Below are 27,974 nucleotides of genomic sequence, written 5' to 3'. Positions count from 1 at the left end.
TTTGAGCTTTTCCACTGCGCTTGCCTGCAGTGTTTATCGTCAGTTGCTTTCGGTGCCGTCAGTTGTTATTTTGTAGCGCTGCGTGCTGGTCGTGCCCAACGCGTTTTTCACCTCTAACCACGCACTTCAATTTGTTTGTTAACACATTTTTCGTTACTTTGCGGTTCGTCACTTTTGTTGTGCTTGATTTTTCAGACTTTTTTTTTTGTTGTTTTCTTGTCACTTGTGGCGTCTTGTGTTGCGCGCGCGCATTGAACAAAAAAAGAAAAAACAAATCAACAACTGCAACGGCTTAAAAATAACAATTGTCATAATTGCATTATTATTATTATTCTTCTGCTTTTATTGGTAGTGAAAGTGTTTAATTTTGCCTATTTTTTTCTCTTTTGTTTAGTGTTTTCTAATTGTCATAAAATACGACTTTTGCAGCGAAAACCGAATAAAAAAAAATACACAAAATGCAGCAAAAAGCCGATGAGGTGAGTAGCAAAATAGGAAATAGAACAAAATAATAGCATAAAACGATCTCAGCATGTTGCGACGGCGACTGCTGATGCTGCTGCTGCTGCTGTTGTCCTCTGCAACATCCTGCCCAACTTTGTTGCAGAACTTTAATTCTTTCGTTTTTGTCTTTCGCTGTGCGTTGAACTCTCTTTGCTCTCCTTTACTATGCCTGTTGCTATTGTTGTTGCTGCTGCTGCTGGTGCTGGTGGTGCTAGTGGTGCTGGTGTGGTGTTCTTGTGCCGTGACGTTCCATTCACTGATTCTGGAATATCATCGCAGCAGCAGCGGCAGCGGCAGCGGCAGCAGCTACAAACGGCCTCATTGTTTTTTCGTTTGGCTTTTCATTTAAATTTTGTTTGTTTTGGTTGTGTTCTTTTTCCTCTTCTCTATTGTTAGCTATGCTTTTTCATTTGTTGTCCTCGCACTATTTGCACAGTTGTTTGCCACTTTGTTTTTTCTTTTATTTTTTTGGACTCTCTTCTGCTGTTCTGTTTAATTGCGGCAACAATTTGCTTTGCGTCTTGTTGCTGGCTTTCCATGAAACATGGCATGGCATTGTTTATAAGCATTTTTCGTAGCTTCTTTCGTCTGCTTTTGTTTGTGTGCGGCTGCAAAAGTCAAAGTCATGGCAACATTTCGCCGCTTGTAATGAAATTTCTTTTCACGAAAACTTCTATTGTTTGTTGCTGTTTCTGCTGCTGCTGGTGTTGTTATTGTTGTTGCTGGCATATGCCAGAGATGAGCACATTAAGATCTCCATAGCCAAATGTGTCTAGTTCGATAAACGAACCAAGAAGCGACCCAAATGTGACAAGCGGCAACCACAGCCGACAGCCACAATAAATCAACAGCTGTTTTTACAACTCATTTAACGCGCAGACCAAAGTCAACAACAACAACAACAGCAACAGCAACAACGCGAGCCGCAACATAAATTGCCTGCGCCTGCAACAAATTTTGTTGCCAAGATCGAGACGGAACCAAAAACACAACCAAATGTTGCATTTAGCCTTGCTGTAGTTGCAAGTAAAAGTCGAAAAACCTGTAAGGCGAATGAAGCGGGAAGCAGTGCCGAGGGAACAAGTGGAAGAGATAGAGAGAGGGAGAGGGGATCGCTGCTATTGACAGAAGATGACTGTCCGTGACCCAAATAAACGAAGCTAAACGAAAAAGCCAACAAGAATTACAAGAGCAAGAGAGAGAGAGAGAGAGAGAGTGAGAGAGAGAGAGGGAAGGGGAGATTGAGACAGGGCGAGAGACATCATTTGAGTCAAATTGTCACGAGTCGCAATATGAGGCTAAGTGCCATATTAGGCGCACTCGGACAAATTATGGAACCGTGCTGACAGTGCTGCCAGATTGGGCTAAAAGAATTTGAAATTAACAGAGAAGTGAAGGACTAAAGGTAGAGCATGGAAAGGCGAAAAATTAGTAGAAAAATCAAATGAAATGAAAATCCTAAAACATAAATAAAAACCCCGAAAATCGATAGAATCTTCAATTGAACATATGTACATATATTTATATGATGCATCATATAAGTCGCAGAGCTCTATTCTCTTCAAGTGAAATAGACTTGGTATTCAATGAAATACATTGAATAGTTAAGTCCCAAGTTAAGTCCCACTAAAGCATCTAGACCCAATTGGGTCTGTTCTGCTCTGGAGCATTTAAAGCAACTATATGTAATCAGATATATTGCCAAAGAATATGTACGCTGTTCAGTTCTACAATCGTATCTGAATTATTGCCCTCAAGTATTACTTCATATTGCGTTTCTTAGTCCCCCGTTTAAGGAACTAATTCCATACGCATTTTGCATTTCATCAAAAACCTGTTTAGAATTTGTTTTAATCTCATTATTTTTTATACCTTTTTTATTGTTAAAAATTTCGCTTTCAGACGGCGACAAATTTAGTTTTTTCTCTTATTTCTTGTTGGAGCCAAAGTCAAAGTGAATTTTCTTGTTTTTTGTGGCGGTTTTCGCTGGCAAATTGAAAGTAAAAATGGCCAAAAAAAAAAAAAAAATAACGAAAAACCAAAAACCGGTCAAGCAGTGGGATGCTGGATGCAGTTGGCTTAATGCGGATACTATATGCAGATGCAAAGCTCAATCTCCTAAGCTTCGATGAGCGAACATTAAAGTAATTATAGAAATACACAAAAACATTTCAAATTGAATATTAAAGAAGAAGACAAATAAATAAAGAAATGCAAAATCATTATAAAGACAATAACTTAGGCTGAAGGAGGAGGGAGGGCCGCAGGCGAGATATACTCTTTAGGCTGCCCAGGCCTCTACACACACACACACACACACACACAACTATGTGAAGATGGCAGCGGTTGTAATCAAAGCCAAAGTTAAAGCCCAAATCCAAATCGTGCCCAAAGCACAAAAAAAAAATCAACTAAGAGCCAAAGGCGTAACAGAGCAAAGAACGCGGCTGTAATTACGTCTGGAGTAGGTAGCCAAACGAGGGTCCCAGAGCGAGAGGGAGGGTGAGGGAGAGGGGCTGGAGAAGGGGGAGTCAATAACAAACCGAGGCAAATGAAAATTGCAAACAAACAAACAAACAAATATGCGCCAAAGACGAAACTTGTCGCTGGCGATCGTCGAGCTGCGTTGACTATGGCGCAAGGTAGAGAGAAGCGAGCGGTGGGATGGAGAGCGAGACGGGTGTACATATGTATATAATGAGGACCAGCTGGTAGAAGATGGAGGTCAATGCCTGGGTACAATGACACTTGACCCCAAGACATTAGAGACATTAGAGATGCGTGCACAGCCTAAGTGAGTGAGGTGAGAGAGAGGGAGTGGAGGGAGAGAGAGAAAGAAAAAGCGTGAAGTAGAGAGAGACAGAGATTCATACAGAGTGTGTAACCTAGAGAAGTATAGGGACAGAGAGATTGAGAGGGAGAGCGACAAGGAGGGAGAAAAAGATTCAAAGGGACAGGAAGAAAGGGACATAAACTGACAAAGACAGAGACAGATGATATTAATGTAATAGATCCAAAAAAAGTACTGTAATTAAATAAACTGTTATACATAGATACATGTAAAGCTAGAGCTATGCACCCATCCATCCATCTATATGTATAGCTATGTATAAATCGGCAATCAATTAAGGTTTCGCTATGCTGTGTATTTCCGATTTGATGAACTGTTGTTCCTCCGGTAACTTTTTCCGAAAACCATTCAGAAATGGAACTATTCGTCTTGGCTTTGACCAGAGACAATGGAGCTATTAAGATGTTCAAGATTTATATGCCTCATAAATTTCACTCTGCAAGAAAGAAGAAGAAGAAGAAAAAAACCTAAATCAAATCAAAGTTTTGCTCGGTTCTGACAATGAAATCATTTTCGTAACATCACAGAGAGCGGTAAAAAAAAGAAAAATGATATAAAAGAGACGAGAGAGATTATGAAACGACAACAACAACAGCAACATCTGCATATTATAATAGCCATAGTCAAAATACATATATACGCATTATCATAGTCATAATAATCATAATAATAAAGATATCATCGATGTGTTGAAAAAGTGAATGTTTCAATGAGCCCAGTGTTGGTAAATGTTATGCAGCTCACTTACCGTTAGACTCCAATCTCACATTAACAAGAAATGCCCCAAATAACAATGACCATTGGAAGTGCAATGGAAAGTGAAAAAAAAAGGAATATGAGCTATGAATAGATGGAATATATATATAAACTCTTTATCAGAAATAATGAAGTCATATATGTGCATGTGTTATCGATAACATATTTTATTTAACAGAGCGTAGCCTTTCGTTCCTAGATATTGTGTATCCTGCTACTCTCTAATCACATTTCTCTTCAGCCATCGATAAGATTTTCGATTGAAATCGATAACAATTTTCATAGTTTGCCGAAATATTTCCAGCGATATTTCCATTCGCAATCAGATCGATAGCATATTCGAGCTACTTGAGCCTAGCTCGATCAGCTAGTTATAGATCAATTAGAATCGATAATGATGAGATGAAGTCAACTAAATCGATTCTATTGACTGCTTCTCAACAAACAGGGTGTCTGCTAGTCGTACATACTTTCTGTCCATTTGCTCTTCAATGCAGCCGCGCTTTAAAATTAATATGTCATTTACCGTTACCCACTGACTTAATAGTTTAGCTAGACATAATACACACAATTTGATAAGACTCCAATCAAGCGATCCAATAACCATGTCAACTCGAAGTGAAAGACTGGATGCGATGCGATTATCTCATAGAGCAATATGTATCAAGATATTTGTAGACATATGTAACTCTCTCTCTCTCTCTCTCTCTCTCTCTCTCTCTCTCTTTCCTTCTCTATATCTAGCTTGAAACATAATGTCTTATAAATCGATTGCAATTAGTAAATGATTTTGATTTGTTCAATCTCTCTCTTTCCCTCTATCTTCATGCTATAATTTTTTATCGTTTTATTTTGTATTGATTCACAAATTGTAACTTTTTTTTCGGAATTGACGCAAACGCTCTAGCTCCTGCTGTAAGGGGTGCAGAAGAGAGTGGGGGAGCTGGTCTAAGCATTCGGTATTGATAAATTATTTGTTTTTGTGCTTTTTAAGTGATATATGTTAACAGCTCTTTGTTGTCTTTGAATTTAGTTGCAAGCTGAAAATATTTCTACACATACCCTGGCATTGTTTTTATAGCTGCAAGCTGAAGGTATTTTTATTATATACCCTGTGATGGCTCTGTTTTTACAGCTACAAGCTGACGGTATTTCTAGCACATACCCTGTGACGTCTTTGTTTTTATAGCCTTCTATATGTATAGTCGATTGAAACACAACGAAGTAAAGCTCTGGAATTTGTATTCCTTGTTTCTAGAAATATAAAGTGTATTCTCTATAAACCTGGTATCACTAGGTCAGTCATCTAAAATTTCTTGACTTTTTTAATTCTAACGGTTTTTGTTGTTAGTTCTCTCAGAGATTCTTTTCTCAATTTCATTCAGCAATTATTCTAAATATTTGTTTGAATAATTGCTTGAACGTTTTTCTCAGTGTATTTCGAAAATATGAATTTTCTAGGCGAGCTTGTGAACTTTTTGTTTATATGTTTTCAGATAGCTAGCAATGCATTTGCATTGTTCGATGATTCGATTTCGCTCAAGCGCAACTTTCTAATGGGTATTTTGAGTCGGGCATTGTATGCAAAAGCATTGCGTGAACCTGCCTCAATTTTTGAAAAATCTCTGTGCCATTTGCATATCAGTAACCTTAACCCATTGCCACATAGATGAGCTCTGGTCATACATCTCTCTGTCTCTCTCTCTCTCTCAGAGTTTCGCATATTTTCCCTCCCTAGATATGAATATGGTAAAAGTATCAATTAGTGGAACTATACAGGTGCATGGTAAGGGGAGGACTGGGGGGCTTTATGACTGGAATTTTGCTTGGCAATTTGTAGAAAATACTCGTCATTTTTTTCCATTTTGTGCTAATTTTAATTTGTGTAGCTCGCTGCAGACAAAAGGCGCATTGTTGTGCTTTTACTTTTCGCACAGTGCATGCAAGAGGCGGGGGCGTGGTGCCAGGCAGGGTTGCCACCCGCTTGCATTGAATTCAAATGAAAGCAACAGCAAATGTCAATGGCAGACGACGAAAGGCAAATCAAAAGCGTGTCGCCTTCTCCAACATCAAATGCCAAACAATGTTTGGCCGAAACTCTGCGGCGCTTTCACCAATTGAATGGGGCCCCGATATGAGATATCGATATCATATCACAATGCACATAGATGTATATAGATATACATTATATATGATGTGCTGTTCGTGAACCGGCTTAAATCGTAAATACTTCTAGCCATATCTAGAAGTGCTGACTACCATGGCTCTATATAAGTCAAGGTTCCCTACTGATAGCTTATCAACTGCATTAGCTAGCTGCCAGCTGCAATACTCCCCAATCTACGTATGCTTTCAATACCTTATATACCGACAGCGTATACAAATAACAGTAGAACAGTTTTAACAGTCTCAACTTCGGCCCACAATTGCTTCATTCATCAATGTCAGGGTCGGTTTGGCTAATTAGCATCGAAATCGCTGAAAATTGTAAAACTCGTGAGCGAATAATCAAGTCAATTAGCACATGGTCGTTTTGGGGGAGTTGGCCTTACGTACTGTTATACCAGTGTTATACTGCTGTTAAACCAATGTTGAATGGTTGCTCTTCTTTTGACTGGCATATCACTGTTATACTGCTGTTATACAACATATATACATCTGTTATACTGCTAATATACAATTGGCATATATCTGTTATACTGCTAATATACAATTGGCATACGACACGTATGTGGCTTTAATGCAATAAACAACATGCATTCCCCAATTGTTTAAGCCATGTGCCGCTGTCATACGAGTTCTACCAACTGTTATACCACTGTTATACAGTAGTTAAGCGATATTTGGATAACTGATTTGCACTTAAGTATTGTCCTGCCATACGACAATTCGTCCGCATTGCAGCATCTGTTATACCAATATATAATAAGTAGACAAAATATCCGCTGACAAGGCGATGCCATTGTATATGTTATATAAATTTGAATTCCATGCCAAGGAAATCAATATATCAATTCAGTTGGATGATTGCCAAAAGGTCTTCCTCTGTGTGTTTTATCTAATCAAAGGTTAGCTATTTTTCAACTGTTATACAACTATTGAACAGTCGACTGTCAGTAGAGCAACCTTTTGGTTCTGTATTTATTCGCTACATTGACATGCATTCGAGGTAAACAGCACTGATAAGAGAAAAGCTGTACGACAACTGTTATACATATGACAAAGAGCCAAAGCAGAATCCATATGTATTTCCATTCTGCGCCCCATTCGCCCACTGTCAATTGGCATTTGGAGGTACACAACCCAATTTGGACTTTATCTAATCAATGTTCCATTAGTCGAACTCATTTCTACTTATATATATTATATATATTTGGACTTAGGCATGGCTAGATTTTGGCGTTAGCAAATTATTATACTATATCAATTATAGAGCTGAGCACGAAACATGAGTTCATGCCTGTGTAATTTCTGTGTAATGTTTCCATAATTTGTCTTGTCTTTTCTTTCCAATTATTTTTTGGACTGTAAAAACTTCTAAGTTCTAGATAAGGGCCATAAATTAAAGCGTGCTCGATGAGTCAGTGTGCCCGCAATCAGCTGAACTTGAATGTCATGAAGGCACATTTCGTATCGATAACAAAATGATAGCTAAGATAAGGCCATTATCAGGCGTAGATTTCCACACAATTCACTCGGCCGGGCCAACAGCCCTTGCTCTATGTATGTACCATATATGAGCCTTATATGCCGGCACTTGTTCAAATAGCGAGTCTCGATGCAGCGAGGCCATGTAACACGCCGCACCTGCTGTGGCGCATGAGAAGCGCAAAGAGAGGCGAAAAAGAAAGAGGAAACCAGATAAGATATTTTTTGCACCAAAAAAAAAAAAAAAAAGTAATTGAAATGCTAGCGTTAATTATAGATACGCTGCTGCCATATGACTCAACCTCCATTTAATTTGGCCAATCGAATTCCAGGGGGAAGTTTCTAACCAAAAAAATCTACAAATTTTCGAGACTTGTCATAAAAGCGCATCTATTTTTGGGCTATTGCAAACATTATTTGACAATACTAGATAAGCACTAAGAACATCGAAAGCAATCAGCAAAGTGCGGCGAATACCTTCGAATAGATTCATTGCATTTGGTGAAGTGAATGTGAACGATGTCAACTTGAAGTGCAAAATAATATTTTAAGCACTTAAGCCCAAGAACAAACAACTAGAGTAAAGCCAGCAAAACGAACTACTAGCAAACACCTGTGAATATTCATTTCATTCGGTTGCAATTTGTGAGTTAGTCAGGTAAAAGGACCAACATTTCGCTTAATGCTTAACAATCTCTCAGAAGCGTGCGTACTTAATTATGTATATGATAAACTCGCTTCACTCGAACAAGTGCTTTGAACTGCTTGGAGAATTAAATTTAAATATATCTCGTTTAATGACTTAAAAGTGCGCGTGCCTAACTAAGTAATTCCATGTGTGAATCATTCATTTGATTAAAGCTTACTTTCGAATTCTAATTGGAATGCAAAGTTATTTAGATGCATTCAAAAGCGAATGTCCAAACGGCTGTAAGAGTGATTGAGTGAGAGAGATAGAGAGAGAGAGAGAGAGAGAGAGAGAGAGAGAGAGAGCGAGAGCGAGAGTGTGTGTGAAGCCATGTGCCTTTTGTGCAGCACTTCCGGCGAGCAGAGGTGACAACCTGCTGGTCTCAGTATCTCCCTCCCTCTCCCACTGCCACTGCTCGTCTACCTGCCTGTCTGCTGCTTCGTTTAACGGTCAGCGCATTATATACACTAAGTAGCGCCATCAACAGGAACATAATCATCATCGTCATCGTCATCATCATCATCATCGTCATCGTCATCGTCAGCAGCAGCAGCACAGTAACATAAATAAGACAGCTGCGAACAGCAAAGCACCGTTTGAATGCAAAAAAAAAAAAAAAACGAAATTAAGAAACAACAACAAAAGACAAAATACAACTGGGAAGTCGCACTTAAGGCTTTACACATACAGTTGCGAAAAATAAAATAGCACCACTTGCAAACGCAAAGTTTAAGAAGTTCTCCTAGGTGCATTTATCAATGTATTGATCTAATTTTTTCTTCTATATAAGCAGAAAACAATTAATAATCGCAACAAGCAAGAATTATCCCAAAAATATTAATCGTTTTTATATAATTCAAAAAATTCTCAAAAAAGTCGTAAAAATGCCGAAAAAAATAATAGCACCACTAACCCTTTTCGAGTGAAAATCTATATTTTTCGCAGATTTGAATATCTTCAAAAGCACTAATTGATGAGATTTGTTGTTTATATATCTATTTTGATTAAAAAATTTTCAGAATTCGTGAAAATTTTCAAAAAAAATGGGTCGTGAAGAGCATTACACCACCGAACAACCCAATCTCATCAAAAAGTTGATTTCGGCTCAAAATTTTCACAGGAAAGTTGGTCATTTGATGGGTTGTTCAAATAAAATGATCCACAATGCATTATTCCATAAAAAAAATTGATGAAAAGCGCAGATTGCGTTGAGTTCTGACCCAAAATCATGTCACTCGTCTCATTTACGAGAGTAAAAGGATCCTTTTAAGCCGGCTACTCAACTGAAAAAGGACCTAAACATATCAGCAATGGACCAAACAGTACGGAAATATTTAAGACATCTCGATTTGAACACTTTCCGTTCAAGAAAAATACCATATTTGAATATAAAACACATTTCCAAACGGATGGCGTTTGCAAGGGAAACACAAAAATTGGTCTACGCAGGAATGGAGAAACATACTTTTGAATAATGAAAGTAAAATGCTAATTTTTAGTGGAAAAGGATCGCGGTCCTACGTGAGACATCCACAGAACTTAGAATTCGGTCCTAGATATACAAAAAAAACCCTTAAACTTAGCGGATCAAGTGTATTAGTATGAGATTGCTTGTTTGCAAACGCCATCCGTTTGGAAATGTGTTTTATATTCAAATATGGTATTTTTCTTGAACGGAAAGTGTTCAAATCGAGATGTCTTAAATATTTCCGTACTGTTTGGTCCATTGCTGATATGTTTAGGTCCTTTTTCAGTTGAGTAGCCGGCTTAAAAGGATCCTTTTACTCTCGTAAATGAGACGAGTGACATGATTTTGGGTCAGAACTCAACGCAATCTGCGCTTTTCATCAATTTTTTTTATGGAATAATGCATTGTGGATCATTTTATTTGAACAACCCATCAAATGACCAACTTTCCTGTGAAAATTTTGAGCCGAAATCAACTTTTTGATGAGATTGGGTTGTTCGGTGGTGTAATGCTCTTCACGACCCATTTTTTTTGAAAATTTTCACGAATTCTGAAAATTTTTTAATCAAAATAGATATATAAACAACAAATCTCATCAATTAGTGCTTTTGAAGATATTCAAATCTGCGAAAAATATAGATTTTCACTCGAAAAGGGTTAGTGGTGCTATTATTTTTTTCGGCATTTTTACGACTTTTTTGAGAATTATTTGAATTATATAAAAACGATTAATATTTTTGGGATAATTCTTGCTTGTTGCGATTATTAATTGTTTTCTGCTTATATAGAAGAAAAAATTAGATCGATACATTGATAAATGCACCTAGGAGAACTTCTTAAACTTTGCGTTTGCAAGTGGTGCTATTTTATTTTTCGCAGCTGTACATATATCTATTTGTCAGTCAGTCCATCTCGCTCCCTCCCCTCGCCCGCATATTGCATTTGCATTTTCGTTTTGCTATTGCGTTAGTTGCTTATTTATGACATGATTTGCCGTTTTATATGCTAACCCACCCCACTTGACACGCTCTCTCTCTCTCTCTCTCTCTCTCTTTCTCGCTCTGGCACTGGCTGGCCTTTGCTGCTCTCTGCTGATCCGTTAATCTTCCTGCGTTTGGCCATTGTCATCAAGCGCCGCCATCTTATGTGTGTGTGTGTGTGATTTTTTTCTCTTTCTATTTTAGAAGCGTGGGAAACGCCGTTTGTATTCAATTTCTTGCCGAAATTCTTATTGTCTGTTGAAATGAGCAAAAATAAAAAAGAAGTTTGTTACACTTAATTTCCACTGCGCGCGCCTTTCGCAGCTAAAGCCAAATTGAAATTTGGCTAATTTGGATTTTATGCTTTGGCCTGTTGCCTATCTTTTTGCCTCAGTGCTTAGTAGAGTGTAACTAGGCTAGTTGTTACATGCTAAACGACTAACAAAATGAGCTTGCTTTGCCATGCTGACTGTACCACAGAGTGGTTATTCTATGCCTGCATATATATGTATATTGTATATAATGCATGCGAACTGTTATACAACCGCTAAAAACACTTCAATGATTGTTAAATTATTTACAAAATGGCTTAATACCACTTTTGTTCATTCATAACCAACTGTTAATCAATTGTTATACAAGCGTTATACGCATATTATATCATACTCTCCTACTGTCCAACTGTCATGCTGTCAAATGAGCATAAAGCATCGCAAATCCTTTTGATTACCATTTGGCAAATTTTTACATAACTCTTATACTGTTATACTAATGAAGTTGTGCATAACTTCTGTAATATGTATTTGAATGATAATAATATCTTTCAATTTTTCGCATACTTGACAATGGCCTGTCATATGCAAAAACTGTTATACTTGTGTTCAAATGAAAGCATCTATTTACATGCATGGTCAGCTTTTACTTTTGGCATGCATTTCAAGTGACCAGCTGTTATACAACTGTTATATAGCTACATCTCAATCTCTGGCATTTCGCACACAATTGTGGCCTACAAAACGCATTTAACACTTGCTTAAGACAAATGCCATCGTAAACGTGGGTGAAAGGCATCATCAAACACAGACCACACGACAAATTTCCATGAAAAGAGAGTGAGAGAGAGAGAGGGAGAGAAAGGCCTAGCTAACGATAATGATAATGATAATTTTTATGAACATGCCAAAGCAAACAAACCTCATTGAGCCAACAAAATATGACGCTTATAAAGTGCAGTTAGCATGTGTTAAAGACGTCTCTAAACAGTTTACCGCTAAGCAAGCCGCTAAATGTCATAAAAAAAGAAATACGAAGAGTCGCAATCCAAACACCGAGACCTTGCACCCAGTCGTCTTCAGGCTGAATGATGATTATTCGCTTTCTGTCTGCTCGCTGTCTGACCGACGCGGCGTTTCGTTCATTCAAGACGAAAACCCATTCAGACATTCAGCCAGGCTGAGCTCTAACTTAGCTCCGACTTAGGTGGGAGTTAAGTAAATTAACCGTTAGTTAAGATCGCTTAAATTACCCACAAAAAAAGAAGAAGAAAGAAATGCCGTTACTTCAGTGGCCAGCTTTTGAATAGTTTAGACAGCTATTATGCGAGCTAGCTGCCCGCCTGGCATTAAGGCCATTTCTGAAGTCAACCCGACCCGGGGTCCATCTCTCTCTCTATATAAATCTACTATATTTAGAAACTCTTGATTATATGGCCACATTGAATGGCATGATACCCGTTTATGTAGTTTTTGGGGGCTCAAGTGCCACAAAAGTGGTTTCACTTTTGCTCTCGAATTGTTTTCTATCATCTTAAGCACATTCCCCCGCTCAATTGTTATACGTAGATCTGCTTAACGTTTTTGGTGTATTTCTGGCCAAGTACCTTGTTTATGTTTGAATGGGCCTTCCAAAGAACTCTATTATACGAGCAGTATAACAGGTGTTGGCTTGATCTTAGGCTCGTTATTTATGTTTACTGAATTGATAAGAAATGAAATCTGACGACAAACTATACTATAAGATTGCGTATAAGCTTAACAAATGTAGTTTGCAAACTGTTATACGACTGTTATATGACTGTTATACAACTGTTATACATCTCTTATATGCATTTGTGCACCATTTAAATAATAATACATAATGTCAACATATTTTTGCAATGCACGACAAACCTTTAAAACGACTCAATCAAGCCTCAATTCAAATATCTAATCAAATTTATTCATAGATCTGATGAACATTGAAGCTTTACTTTAAGCAAACCATATGCTGCTCTCTATGTCAATTATACATTTAGTCAAACGTTTGTTGCTCTCATACATGCCAAATAGATCACCGGCCAGATGGCACTTAATATTAGTCGGCAAAGAGGACCATCTTTTGCCGAATAAGCTGACTAAGCTGATGAGTCTTGAGTCACATGATTTCACACTCCAAACTGAGTCAGTTATATGCCAAATATTTGCTCATCTAAATGCTGTTGATCTACAAGCTTTTAAACATGGCCAAGGTTCTGGCCAGCTCAGGGACCCATTTGTCAGTGTTTCGTAGCTTATATGTTTTGTTTTCTCCCTCACCCTCTCTTTGTCTCTCTCTCTCTCTCTCTCTCTCTCTCTCTAGTACCTATTTACCTGGGCTGAACAAAGCAACTCAATTCAAAAACTGACTAGTGCGCCATAGCTAGAGTCTGCAATGGAGTTGTTGCTCTTCCTCTTCTTCGTCTGTATCTGTATTCTGTATCTGTGGTGACAAACGTGCCGCAAATATTTGCCATTGTTTTGTTTCGGTTTCGTTTTGTTTCAGCTTTTGTTAATTTCGGGCAACATTTTTCAATCAAAAGCGACAGCGCAGCAACGTTTTAATTACAAGCCAAACAAGAAGCGGCCCAAAACATGGCAATTATCAGCGATACGTCTACATTAGAGCTCGACTCGGGGTCTGCAAATGTGTCTGTATCTGTGGATGTATCTGTAGCTGTGCGCAGTTTGCTATTCGCTCTATGTATCTATGGCATTGCATCTGTATCTTTTACGTGCTTCATGTAGCGTGGCTTTTGCCAGCTGCTTCTGCTTCGGGCCAAACTAACTAATAGTAATAAAAAGCGCCAGCGCACGCCTCAAGTTCAGACACGCAAGCGCCTCAGCTGCACAGATGCGCAGAGATACAGATACAATTGTATCTAGATGCGCTCGACTTTAACTGCTGCCCAGTTCTGTTCTTCGCATGTCAATGGCCCAGGGCAAGAGCAGCAGTTGCGCTTTGCTTGTTATACTTGTTGCACTGCTGTTATACTACATGACATAATGTGAATGCCCGTCTTGCTTTCTTTCTCCATTTATATCTCTGTCTCTCTCGCTGTCTGTCTTTCTGTCGGCTTGCCCCTTTGCGTATGCCGAGCACGTTTTGTGGGTTGCTTGGGCTCGCTCATCGGGCATTGGCATGCGTTGCTGAGACTGCGCGCTGGGTGACATAATTTGATTTGAAAATGCACACCAATGTGACATTGGACATCTTAAGATATGTGTAGCTTGTTACCTGCACAACTGTTATACAACATTTTTTGCTCTATAGCTAACTTGGCTTGAATTCGGATTGGTTCATCTAGCATTTACATGGAGCGCTTGACAGCTATTATACAATAGTTATACGACTGTTATACAACTATTATACGACTGTCATACAACTATTATGCAAAACTTTCTAGTGTTTGTCGAATGTTCTTGAAGTAATTATAATTTTGTCTGTGTAGGTTGTGTCACCTGCACAACTGTTATACAACTTGTCTTGAGTTCGGCTTGGTTCACTTGAAATTGAGTGCATTTGCATTTCGTAGCAATTACAAGCAGGTCTTGACATCTGTTATACAACTGTTATATGACTGTTCTACATATATTTTGTTATTGTTTCGAGATTCGAGATTTCGAGAATACAAAATACAGCTGTCTTGCAACGTGAATTGTGCGTAGCACAAAGTCTTCTTACTGTTCTACATACGATACAAAAGGTGTCTTTTTGCAACTGTCATACAAATGTTTTATTGTGCAATTACATAGCTATAAATCTGTTATAAACACAAATGATTCGCGTTAATAACGTATTCAATGATACTTGATAAAAATCCGGGAATCACAACTCGATAGAGTTCTGTGGAAATGTGCCTTATGTCTATTATTTAACTGTTATACCATAAAGTTAAACCGCAAACACGCCTTAATGGCCATTGGAAATGTCCGCAAATAACCGCAAATGGATGAGAGGAGCCGACGCGTCAGCCAGCACTTAACCTGATGACCTAAGCAACCAATTAACCGAGACGAGGTCGAAGCTCAATGGACAAACAAGAGTTCCGAAATCCATTTCAGATTTCGATTTGGCCAGGTCACGCCAATCGAAGGCGTTTCGTTATTTTATTACAAATTATTTCTTCTGTTTGCTTTACTTTTTGTTTTCCTTTTGCTTTTATCAATTTACCGCTTATCGCGAATTCATTTTGCTAAGTAAATGCGTAGTTCCCAATGCCGATCCATAGCTAGCTGAGATAACAAAAAAATTCGAGAAAAGAAAATAATTATTTGAGCTAAAGGTAAAAAAGACAGCAACAACTATGAAGTAAGCCTTTTTAGATATTGCTCATGGCTTTTAGTGACAGTAAGACTAGCTCTTTATTTATGATGCCAGATTCAATTACTGTTAACCAGAGTACAACAAATCAGTGTTATACATAGTACAGACTATGATGTGATTTTCAATTATAGTTGACTGCGATCATATAAATAATTGTTATACATAGTACAGAGTAATTTATTTATGATTCAAGCTTCAATTAAAATTATCTTCGGTAATATAAATCACTGTTATACATAGTACAGATATTAAGCTGTAGAGCATGGAAAAAACCAAATCATTTGAAATTAACCCTAAAATACAAGTGTTATATTCATATAACGATTTTTGATTACATTGTTCTGTGTACATAACTGTTATACAATTGTTATACAGCTGTTATACACATATTTTCCGCGTATTATTGCATATTAAAATTTCCCAATATGTGAAAATTCAGCTTAAAATGGTATCATACTCTATATATAACAGTTCACTTTATTGGGTTCCTACCAAGCTATGCCACATTGACCCGAAAAATTCAGAAACTATATCAAATTTCATTCGATTTATATATTACTATGTCATAGCTTTTTATGAAAATAATAAAATATTAAGTCTTAAATTATGTTTTCATATTTTATTATTTCAACTGCAGCTATGTTGGTTAATAACAGATAGTATAAATACGTATGTATATATACAAAACTGTACTGCTATATATTTACATGTATATGCATGTATATATCTTTCTATTTTCTTTGCTCAACAATTTGCCCTAGTGGCGAGACGTGACTTTGTCTGTGGACCCAGCTACAGATTTAGTGTTTTTTTTTTTTTTTTAAATATTTTTCTTTTGTTTTCTTGCTTTGGTTTTTTGGGCAACAGAGATTTTTTTGGGGCCAAGACCTAGCCATGGCAAATATGCTTAATAATAGCAATCGAGCATAACGGTAATTTGTAATATGCTCATGATATGGCGTCATAATTGACACATGCTCCAACTGCATCCGCCACAGATATCAAATTGTCGAAAGACCGTCGATCTCAGTAGATGCTGATTGTTGTTGTTGTTGTTGCTGTTGCTGCAAGAGAATAGATCACGATTTTATCCAATAACTGGGTCGCTGGCATGAACTGCCGCGTATCTGTCTATCTATCTAGCAATGTATCTATGTATCTGTAACTGTAACTGTATCTGTGTCTGCATCTGTATCTGTATCTGTAGCTGAGTATCTCTGGTGAAAGAAACGCTTGAGGAGGTGTTGATATCTGCACTGCTGCTGCTGCTGCTGCTGCTGCTGCGAAAGAGAGCCTACAAGATAATCGATAAAGCATACAGGCCTAGTCACTTATCGTTGTTAAACTGGCAAATGCTCTAGAAATGCTTTGCAGAACGAGCTAATGACCGTAGGCGATAGCCAACTAGCAACTAATCGCATCTGTTATACGATATGATCATATATAATTCAGCTCGAAGATTGTAAACACACAAATGTTTATCAACAGCTCGGCCTGAAACACAATTACTAGCACTTGAAGTGTGAAGCGAGCTGTTATTAAAGTGAAATCTTTCGATATGCTAAATGCATTTCAATCCAAAGAGAATCTGCAAACAGCTGAAGAGCACAATTCAAGAGTTCTCTGTACAGTGAAGTTCAAACTCGATGAACTGACGAAAGGAGGCGAAGTCATTGAAAGCAAATGGCGGTCAGTACAAATCAACAACAACAACAACAACAACTGCAGCAATAGCAATAAGAGCCATCGACTGCCATTTAAATGTGGCCGCCGGACAGCGAACACGCCCAATGAGGCATAAGCACACAATTGAAGCTAATTTTGATTGGCCTGGCATCCTTTCAGCGCTGCAGCGGCGCCATTAGCATTCGCATTCGCATTCGCATTAAACTCAACATAGCGGCTATCATAACTGTTGTTGACCCAAATGCCTGGCAAGCCAAAAATTTGACTGCACGCCCCCTTTTTATCGCACTCTCTTGCTCTCTCTCTCTCTCTCTGTCTCTGTCTCTGCCACTGCATTGCATTTGCTTCTTTTGTTTTGCACGCTTCGATTGCGAGGAGCAGCGCAACGCAGAGCAAAACATAAACAAAGCGAAAAAAAATAGCCAAAACAAAAAACGTTAAATGAATTGCCCTAAATACGTGTACAGCTGTTGTTGTTGTTGTTGTTGCTGTAATTTTTGACGCGCTGCCATAGCATCAGCAAACATCATTACGATCGGCCTTAACGTGATCATCGGCAAGCCGTAAATACATTATGAATATCATGCTAATGCGCTGATCACTCGCCTGGAAACGATATGGCCCACCCCGCTAGCAGCGCTGCCAGCAGCGCAGCCAGCGTTCGCTGTTATGCTTTAGCTGGCTGGAAGTGGAGCAAGAAATGCCGAAGCGTGAGAGCGCGAGAGCGCGAGAGCGCTACGCCAGCCAGCGTGAGAGCAAGCAAGAGAGCGCGTGCAGTCAAGTCACGGTCACGTTTCTCGTCACGTTCTGCTGTCGCCGCGCTGCTTCTGCTGCTGCTGCTGCTGCTGCTGTGAATCTTGTTGTTGCTGCTGTTGCTAATTTGCTGTTATTCTTTTTGTCTTTGGCCATGCTCTTTCGTGTACTTGGCGATCTTTGGACACAGTGCGCATGTACGAGAGCAGCTGAGCGAGAGAGACGGATTGTCGGTGCTGCTCTGGCGCTTAGCCAGTGACCCCGGCTACATGCAAATGAGTTCAGCTTGGGCCAGCGACTTTGGCTTGTCTGGGACATGTGCTATCACAATTGCCGTTATTGCAAGCAGCAGCAAAGAAGAAATTAGTAGAAAGAGTTGCGGTAAAGTAGAAAAGCAAAAGGAAGGGGCAACAACAGCTGTCAAATTGGCAGCTGCTGCCATTGCACTTTGGCGGTTACCTCTCTGTTTGCATGTGTGCATGTGTGTGTGCATGTGCATATGTGTGTGCTGCTGTCACATGTTGCCAACTAGTTACTAGCAACTTGTTGCTGACTACATACATATATCGAAACTAACATAATGTACAGCATTTTGGCAGCGGTTTGTTGTTGCTGTTGTTGCCTGTGGCCGGTGAAAACGACAGTTTGGCGGGTTTTTTCTTTCATTATTTCTTTCTTGCTGGCTTTTGTCCGTGCTCGTGCTCGTGTTGAGTTTAACGCACAATTGAGTGAAAATCTGCATCGAATTGCGCAAAAATTTGATGAGCCCCGCACAACAACGAAGCAAATTGCATTCGCCAGCCGCTGTCTGCTGTTGCCAGTGTTACCTGTGCCGTGTTTCCGAATTGCGTTTTTGTGCCGCCATCGCTGGCTACTTAGCGGCAGACAACGACATTTGCTGCCACTTTCTAATGCGACTGCGACACACCGACAGCAACAGCAACAACAACAACAACATTGGCTATGCGGAAGCCACAGACAACCGACAGCAGTCGACGCACCCACATGGAGACGCAGCGCCCTCTATTGGCCAATGCGCTGACCCGCAGCATGTTGCCAGCCAAACTTTAACCTTTCAGCCAGGCACTCGCTCACTGCTCACTCACCCGCGCCCCTCCCCCTCCGACAACTTGTAGCATTTCTGCCATTTGTGTGAGCGCATTTTTGCCATTTGTCGCCGCTGGGGGAAGTGTTTAGCTGCTAAATTGCATTTAATCAGCAAGAATTTTTCTGCTCGGAGAATCGTGAAATCAGCCAAAGAAAGATCACGGCAGCTGCAGCTGCTGTTGCTGCTGCCGCAGTTGTTACTAATTGACTTGTCATTTGGCCAGCAGCAATGTCATTGTCTGCATGGCACACTAATTGCCGAGCAGTGTTGTAAAACGACAATGGGTAAGCTGCAAGGTGAAGTTTTCGCATCTTATTGTTAAATTTAACAGGAACTTGGCATGTGCTAACACATAATTTGCTGCTACTTCAGTGCTAACAAGCAAAGCTCATGATAAACAGTGTTATAAAATGCTAAGAAAAAACCTAGGAGCTCACTTTTCACATATGCTTGCTAAATATTGACAAGCACTTGACATGTGTTTGGCAATTAAATCATTATTTTGTCAACCCTTAACTGTTCACAGGCGCAGCTCATGAGGGGCAGTGTTGTAAAACGCCAGCAGCATCTAAAGTAGAGTTTTTAGCATCATCATGTGAAATTTTTCATGCACTTGATGTGTTTGCACTTCCTTGTATGCGCCTCAAGTGAGCGGGTAACTGTCGATCAGTGTTGTAAAACTAGTAAGAGACAAATTTCAAAATTTGCAAAATTGCATCTTTCTATTTGGCATGCAGCTAAGATTTGTTGAGCCGCATTTTCTCGTCAACTATTAATGTCAATGTCAAGGAAGTTGACATGCGGTCGGTGAGGGAAAATTTGATTACTTCCCGAAACTTGCATTGATTCCACTTGTCTCTTAATGACCTCAGTGGATTCCACTTGTCGCTTAACTCCAAAAATATCCAAATCCAGCAGTAGCAGCTAAATTCCTTGACAATCAGCTGGTAATTTGCATTGGCTATCAAGTGGGCAGAGTCTCCCCTTCACCTTGACTGGTACGACTTGAACTCGGCCCCAATCTAAACAGCTGTTGCCCACAACAAATTTGCCTCGATTACAATCGAGCTGCGAGAATGGCATCCAGACACAGCTGTTGGACCCAGCGACTGGCGACTGGCGATTGCCGACTGACGACTGACGACTGACGAAGATCAGCAGAGTAGATTTGTCAGTTGAACATATGCTTCGCTGCTCCCTTTCCAAATCTACTTTCATATAAAGCTAGGGCCAGCCTCGAGCTGGCTCAATTGTGGTCTGTCACGTCAATTATACGCACTTCAAGACAACGAACAAAATAGTTTGTCGTTACGGGGCCTTTTTGCAACACGGGAAAGAATTATGAAGGTCGAAGAAGGGGAGGGGTGTTGTGTGCGTATATTTGTGATCTAGTATTTCTAGAGAATCATCTCTATTCAACCAAGCTCATCTCTATCTCATCTCTATCCGATCGCATCCTAGCTCTATCTCTATCTCATCTCTATCCAATCGCTCTCATCTCTCGATCTCTATCCTATCTCTATCTCTAGCGATCTCGATCTCTATCTCTATCGCGATCTCTATCTCGATCTCTATCTCTCTCTCTATCCATCTCATCGCTATCTCATCTCTAGCTCGATCTCTATCTCGATCTCTATCTCTATCTCTATCTCTTCTCTATCTCTAATCTCTATCTCTATCTCTATCTCTATCTCTATCTCTATCTCTATCTCTAATCTCTATCTCTAATACCTCTATCTCTATCTCTTCTCTATCTCTATCTCATCTCTATCTCTAAGCTCTATCTCTATCTCTATCTCTATCTCATCTCTATCTCCTATCTCTGTCTCTATCTCTATCTCGACGCATCTCTATCTCTAGCTCTATCTCTATCCTCTATCTCTATCTCGATCTCTATCTCTATCCTATCTCTAAATCTCTATCTCTATCTCTATCTCTATATCTATCTCTATCTCTATCTCTAATCTCTATTTCTATCTCTAATTCATTCTCTTCTCTATCTCCATATAATATATATATATAATATATATATTATATATATATATATATATATATATATATATATATATATAATATATATATGTATTAATATATTCATATATCTATATATTTATATCGCATTACAGCCCACTCAACCGCATCCGTTAAAAGCTTCCCATTTTCATTTTCATTTACAATTTTTCATTTTCATTTTTCTCACTCATTGAGCTCCCCCTGCCTTTCTCGCTCTCGCCCCCTCGTCCCCCTTCTTCTGCCTGCCGCCCTTCTGTTATTTTTTATGGCATGCGGTGTCATAACTTTGAGGTCACCTTTGTCACGCCCATCATCCATAATATGTGACAACAACAGCAGCAGCAACAGCAACAGCAACAACAACAATAACAACATCAACAACCTGTTGTTCGTTTCCATTGTCGCTCTGGTTGTTGTTTATTATTATTATTATATTTTTTACTTTCAAACACTTTTACTCTCGATTGTTTCATTTCGTATATGTTTAGCATTTCTGACGAACGGCCTCTAAGCCCCTCTCCGGCCCGCATCTGTCGTCGTCCCTTTGTTTGCCACTCGGAATTCAATTTAAAGTCCAAATGTCACGCAACTTTGGCGATCGCACGCATCAAAAGTCGCTTAACGCAGTTCGTTACGCTGCCTCCATTCAGCTGAAGCTCCTGCTCTGCCCCAGCCCCAGCCCCAGCCCCAACTCATAGCTGCTACTCCCCATGGGTGCCCCCCTTCCCTCTGTCACATGGCCTTAGTTTCTTCTGCTGCTGTCGTTGGCCCTCATCTACTATTGTTCAATTGTGCTTCGATAAGCAACTGCTCCTCCCTCTGCTCTTGTCTCCCACCGCTCCCTCTCCCTCTCTCCACTCTGTGAGCCGATCTGCGGGCATGTAAGTGCAGCAGCTGCAACATTTGCGCTTCATCACATAACATGATTCAGTCCAAGCTAAGCCAACGCTCCAGTCCACAGTGCTCACTCGCTAAGACAGACAGCTTCTCAGTTGCCCAAGAGCAACTCAGTTATAGGACAGCCTCCAGAGTATTCTCTAATCACGTCAGCTTTTCCTCGCATCAGTTTTCCTTCCGACTGTTTGCCTCGACATTTATTCAGTAACATTTAAAATAGCTCCGAAGCAAGTTGTGTTGAGGCGGTCTCTACTATAGTATATTTTCTAGAATAGGCAAAATAGTCTCGAGTGTAGACAACGACACTAGTACTGGCAATCTTTACTGTAAGTATACCCCGCTGTGCACACGGTCTAAGAGGTGTTGAGGCCGAATGCATTAACGTCTTCTCTGCGGATTACAGGGTATCAATCAACTGTTCGCTTAACGCTCTCTCTTCCAATTGCTGCCCCCTCTCCCCTCTCCCACTTTGTTTCTATCTTCGTATAGACTGCACGTCTCGCTTTCTATTCGTTTGATTCGCCGAGTAATTGGTTTAAGCTGCAATGGCTTTAGGCAGTGCTCACTGTAGCTGTTAGCTGACAGCTGCAGCGACATGCGTTGCGCCCCGTTTTGTCATCATATTCGATTACACAAATACGATTTGTTATCGGATCTCTTCCTGCTTGCCACACACACACACACACACACACGCACGTACAGAGACTCTGAGATATCGAATTGCCTAACCCTTCCACCCTTCTCTCTCTCACTCTCTCTCTTTCTCCCCCGCTCTAGAAAATGGATCCATTAACACGTATTCAGGAGGAAATCAAGGAGGTGGTGCGACGCGAGGAGGAATATCGCCAGCTGACATCGGCTATTAGGGCAACCTCTCCGCCGATCGCCGTGAACTTCGCACTGAATGGCAATGCCGGCGAGCTGGAGCAGCAGCAGCAGGAGGCTGGCCACGATGAGGTGGATCAGGGCGTGCTGGTGACAGCACAGCCGGCGTCGGTTACATCGCTGCTGGTGCCCATCGAGGAGCAATCGCCATCGAACACGCCCTCGCTGGCGTCCAGCGTCAATAGCCACAGCAGCAGCCACAAGGAGGAGAGCTTGGACGAGCACCATTCGGATGACTCGGGCATCTCGGCGTCCTCACAGAAGACCATCAACAACGACAACAACAAGTCGGAGGGCAAGGCTGGCCTGAAGCTGAACCTGGCCGGCAGGCAGGAGTCGCGCTACATTGGCCCCAATTGCTACAACATGACGCCAGAGCCGCCGCAGCAGAAGCTGTTGACCCGGACACCGGGAACGCCGCAGCTGCAGCCACAGAAGCGCCAGTTCGCCTTCAATGGCTCCACAAAGGGCGTGATGCAGCGCTTCATTGCCTCGCACGGAAAGCTCCAGCTGGGCCAGTCCGCTGGGCAGCCCTTGCTCTTGGCCAACGGCAACAGTCCGACCCTCAAGCTGAACTCGCGCAATGCATTGGCCTTCTTGGAATCGGGCCAGACCTCTCCCCTGGGCATCAGCCTGGCCAACAACAACAACATCAACGGCACTACCAACACCAATGGCAACATCAGCAACGGCAACATCAGCATCAGCAGCAATAGCAACATCGAGCGGGACTCGGAGGGCAGGCCACTGAGACGAGGCTATGTGCCCGTCGAGCAGAAGATCCAGCGTGAGCTGCAGGACCTCAAAAGCCGCGAGACAGAGCTGAAGCGTCTGCGCAAGCTCAATCGTCAGCATATGCTAGAGAAGCTGTAAGTCTGCTGGAGCGGATGCCTAAGGTTAACAGAGCCCCTCTAATCCATTCTCTTTGTAATGCCAGGCAACTGAGCACAGACGACGAGGCCGATGCCGATGACGATGAAGACGACTCCGAGGTGGAGCACTGCTATGGGCCCGGCAAATTGCGCAATGCGCAATCCACACTTGAGCTGGAAAGAGATAGGTGAGCACAGGGTGCCCAATCAAGGGGGATAGATCGATAGGGGGAAGAGAGTGTAAAGTGATTAAGTGAAGTTTAGCAAATGAAAAGAGGGTAGCTAGACCGCTCGATATGAATGTAGGAAAGGAATAGAGCGAGAGGCTCATTATTAAAACAAATAAGGAATAGAAAGCTTTCAAGGATTTTGGATAAGCAATCACTTTAGCTGCAAAGGAGAGTTACTTTAGCTTTCAGTTGAACTGGCGGTTAAGGCCAATTAATACATATACTAACATCCCATTATGTCTTCTTCTCCCTCGCACTTTAGCAACGATCTGGAGCTAATGGGCCACAAGTCGGCGGGCAATCGCAGCCTTAACGCCGCCACAGCTCTATCGAATGGTGGCGGCAGTAACCATGTTCTGAGCACATCCGGTTCCAATTCGGGCATGCGTCCGGCCATGTCGCTGGCCCAGCTCTGTGATCTTACGCCGGAGGAGGCGCCCTCGTCGCATCGCCTGATCGCGCAGTGGGAGAGTTTGATCAAGAAGAACGCTGAGGGTATTGAGGCGGCCGTCTAGGCCACACCCAAGCAGAGCACACCAAATTATTATTTTAAATGTCCCAAGCACTAAGCACAGGAAGTCCAAATTCCTGCAAGTCTTCAAAATTATCAATTTTTTTTTTGTTTTTGTATAGCCAAGATGGGCCAATATATGATATATATATAAATATATATAATAATGTCGAGTATAGGACATGGAGTTGGGTGGGGGCTCCATGCCTATACAATCAACGAATTAGTATTTTTTATTAATGAAAAGAAGAGAAAGGAAAGGCATGTACTTATCTAATGTGTAAAGAGCAAGAAATACGAATAGGTTCTTGAGGTCTGTTGTAAATAATTCTTCGTGCAAGTTTCAAGTGCAAGTTTCACCAAGTCTATATAATTTATTGAATATAACCTTACGTACTTATACACAAATATACACCTACCTGTCTGTAGGCATATACCATAACATACTATGCTAAAACATACACATACGTACTTACGATATGCGCTATCAAAACGATTTAATAAAACGTTTATGCAAACCGAATTTATTCTCTGCTTTATTGGGGTGGGTCTTACTGAAAAGATGCTTAAGCTGGCTTTACTTATACAAATATAAGACCTAGCCAAGTCTTGGGAAAAGTCATTCGAGACTTATTAGGGATGCATCGGGGATCATCGATCATACAAGTCGGACAGCCTTAGCCCAGTTGCTTGTCAAGGTTGACGTATCAGATGCTGTCAAGGTTATCTCATGGATGGATCTCCTATCACGTTTATTGACATAGACCATAGACGTCTATAGGTCATCAACCCGAGATGTGTGAGCTGTCTGTATCAGAGTAAAGTAACTCTCTCTTCCCCACCATAAAATATAATGCATATTTGTTTAATTTTTTTCAAGTTTTTTTTATTATTTTTCGTTTTTTTTTTATTTATTTATTAAATACATTTCGTTTTGTTTTTGTTTTCGGTTGATGTTTATTAAATTTGTATTTTTGCATTTGTTGCTGTTCATTGTTTTCATCTCTCATTAATATTTCCTGTTGTTGTTTATCATTTATAATTGTGTTGTTTTTGGTGTTCGGTTTTATAGTTTGACACATGTGCAGGACAGTAAGATAAAGTCACAGAGTTAGATAGGGAGAAAAGGAGAGGGAGGGAGAGAGATAGAGTATGAGTAAGAGAGAAAGAGATCTGTCATCTGATATCTTTAGAGTCGTCCATAGAGACGCGCTCTCATTTTCCTTCTCTCTTTCTCTTCTTCTCTCTCACCCTCTCACTCTCTCTTCCTCTCCCTCTCTACTGCTGTATCCTCTATTTTACTGCCTACTCCTGCTGGAAGCCTCAACATAATATTCTTTGCTATACTTAAGTTTTTTTGCTTTTTTATTTTGAGTTGAATTTGATGCATGGAGATATGGAAGTCTTATGCTTAAAATTGTATTGCAAATCAAATCAAATACTCTTGGTTTTCGTATAGCTTGTATATATGTGTATATATATGTGTATGTATGTGTGTGTTTGTGTGTGTTAGATATAGATAAATATATTTACAACTTCGCAGCTGGATCAAGCTTAACTCAATAGATGTATATAATATATATACTCGATGTGGCTCTCATTTCTAACTGGAGATAGTGTTGCATAACGTAAAAGCAGTGTGGTAAAACGCATAGAGAGTAAGGTAGGGTAAAATGGTCTGCGTATTGCACAGCGTTGACAGACTTACAAATTAGACAACAAATAACAAAAATCTCTAGTTATAAAAATATATCGAATAATGACAATCATAATGACAATGAGAATGATAATAATAATGATAATACATACTTAAATACTTTTTGGCACACATAAAAAACATAATTTGCATTCGAAACTAAACTCATTTATTGCACATATAGATAGATAATGCTGTCAGATCTGAAACTATCCAACTCTTTCATTTGTGTTCTCTTTTCTCTTCTTCGTTTTCATTTGCTCTGGAACCAAAAAACCATTGACTGCTCGTAATATTGTGTTAGATATATATTATCATATATATGTAGTATATATAGATCTATATATAATGCTTAATTAGCCCGTGCTTGACTCTACATATAGAGAGTGAGACTGAAAGTGAGAGAGAGTTATTAGAAACTAACACTTAAAACCGTAAGTTTTTCATATGCGTTGCTATATCCTTGCCATACGATATTGATATCGATAACGATAACGATAACGCCCTAGTCGATAGACTTCATTCTACTCATATTCAATAATCGAAAACGCTTTGAGCGCTCTACGTTTGCATGCCTGGCCTAAAACTAGAAAAAAAAATAGATGTATATATGAAGTTATTACGCCTTCTAGATAAGTTACGATAAATCTAACTATCGATAACATTAATCGATATACCCATGTATATATATATATATTAGTTTCGAACATAAAATTAATTAACAAATTGTTAGCTTCTTCCTTCATTTCGAGTCGACAACGAACAAAGCGCAAAAAAAGCGAACATCGTGTAAACGTGCCGTGTGAACGAGGCTTTAAATGTGAGTTGTGAGTCATGATCACTGAGTGTGTATGTGTGTTTTGGTTTGTTGTATTAGTGTAATCTACATAGTATTCTTAGACTTTGCAAGTATTTAATATACGCGTGATAATCGCTATTTACGAATAGATATCAAATTGTTATCGTGGTTTACGAATACACAAAAAAAAAAAAAAAATTAAAACAAAACCAAAAATAGAAATATATATATATGTATATATATATCGTATATATGTGTGTGAGTGTCTGTACTACGTCTAGCAACTGTCAAGTGCTCTTTTGTTTCTAGATCTAGTTAGATATATATATATATATATATATCGTGTATATTGTGTATAAATATTTTATTTGGTTTATGCGATCTGCTCTGTTCTCGTATTGTCTGAAAGTGCTACGTACTTGTTTTCTTTCTTTCTTTCTCATTCTCATTCTACTTCCTCTTCTCATGTTGTTTAATACTAAGCTACATAGTTCGTGTGTCTCGCTAATACTCTGCTCTAACATAATTGGGGTTTGCTGCTCTGTGTGCTAATGGATCCAAAATGAAGTTTTATAGAGAGCATAACAGAGTGAGATGAGTAGAAACAATTTGTAATTAAGACTAGAGCATATGACTAGTGCATATATAATGCATATATATGGATCGGCACATCGATCGATATATACGCTATATGTATGTATAAAGAGTATATTATAGAGCTGTCTCTATGTGCTATATATCAATATGTATGTTGCTTTCTCTGCCCGTACGCGGCTTTGACATCTCTCAAGTTAACATTTTGGCGTTAACAGCTCTGTTAGTTTACAGCAGCTGCGCTATAACCGGCTCAATCAGACACATGTGCTCTGCTCCACGGACGGGCAAGCGATTCAGACAGAAATGTCGTATCATATCGGGCACCGTTTCGAAGGGTCGACTGAACTGGCCCAAGATGTATTGCCCCGCCTCGTTGCGCTGTATTCGCATGTGCATGAAGCCCTTGGCGCCT

General features: G+C 39.9%; 2 protein-coding genes across 11 annotated transcripts in view; one reads left to right on the top strand and one right to left on the bottom strand.

The window, feature by feature from the left end:
* The first annotated feature begins 16 nt into the window (after positions 1–16).
* mdu (mitotic spindle positioning protein meduse) lies at positions 17–24,993 on the top strand. Of its 5 annotated transcripts, none has more exons than XM_018014661.2 (5): positions 17–163; positions 395–479; positions 22,750–23,726; positions 23,795–23,917; positions 24,222–24,993. In XM_018014661.2, exons 2-5 carry the CDS (start codon positions 459–461, stop codon positions 24,472–24,474), a joined length of 1,374 nt encoding a protein of 457 aa, XP_017870150.2. In that variant the 5' UTR covers positions 17–163; positions 395–458; the 3' UTR covers positions 24,475–24,993. The 5 variants fall into 5 exon arrangements, with proteins under 5 accessions (XP_017870150.2, XP_089331443.1, XP_089331444.1 ...); XM_089475317.1 differs by having other exon boundaries at positions 48–163; positions 430–479; XM_089475318.1 differs by lacking the exon at positions 17–163 and adding an exon at positions 330–348 and having other exon boundaries at positions 430–479.
* Positions 24,598–27,974, bottom strand: part of hwt (SH2 domain-containing adapter heavyweight) — a 78,538-nt gene continuing 75,161 nt past the window's right edge. For all 6 annotated transcript variants that reach the window (XM_089475312.1, XM_089475310.1, XM_089475314.1 and 3 more), the window contains one exon: positions 24,598–27,974. In XM_089475312.1, coding sequence (XP_089331438.1) covers positions 27,788–27,974 — 187 coding nt within the window. In that variant the 3' untranslated portion in view covers positions 24,598–27,787.

Source organism: Drosophila arizonae, chromosome X (genome assembly GCF_054131065.1).
Source record: "Drosophila arizonae isolate 15081-1271.41 chromosome X, UAZ_ARI_1.0, whole genome shotgun sequence".
NCBI lineage: Eukaryota > Metazoa > Arthropoda > Insecta > Diptera > Drosophilidae > Drosophila > Drosophila arizonae.
The sequence above is the reverse complement of the archived record's forward strand: the minus strand, read 5'-3'. Positions and strand labels throughout refer to the sequence as shown.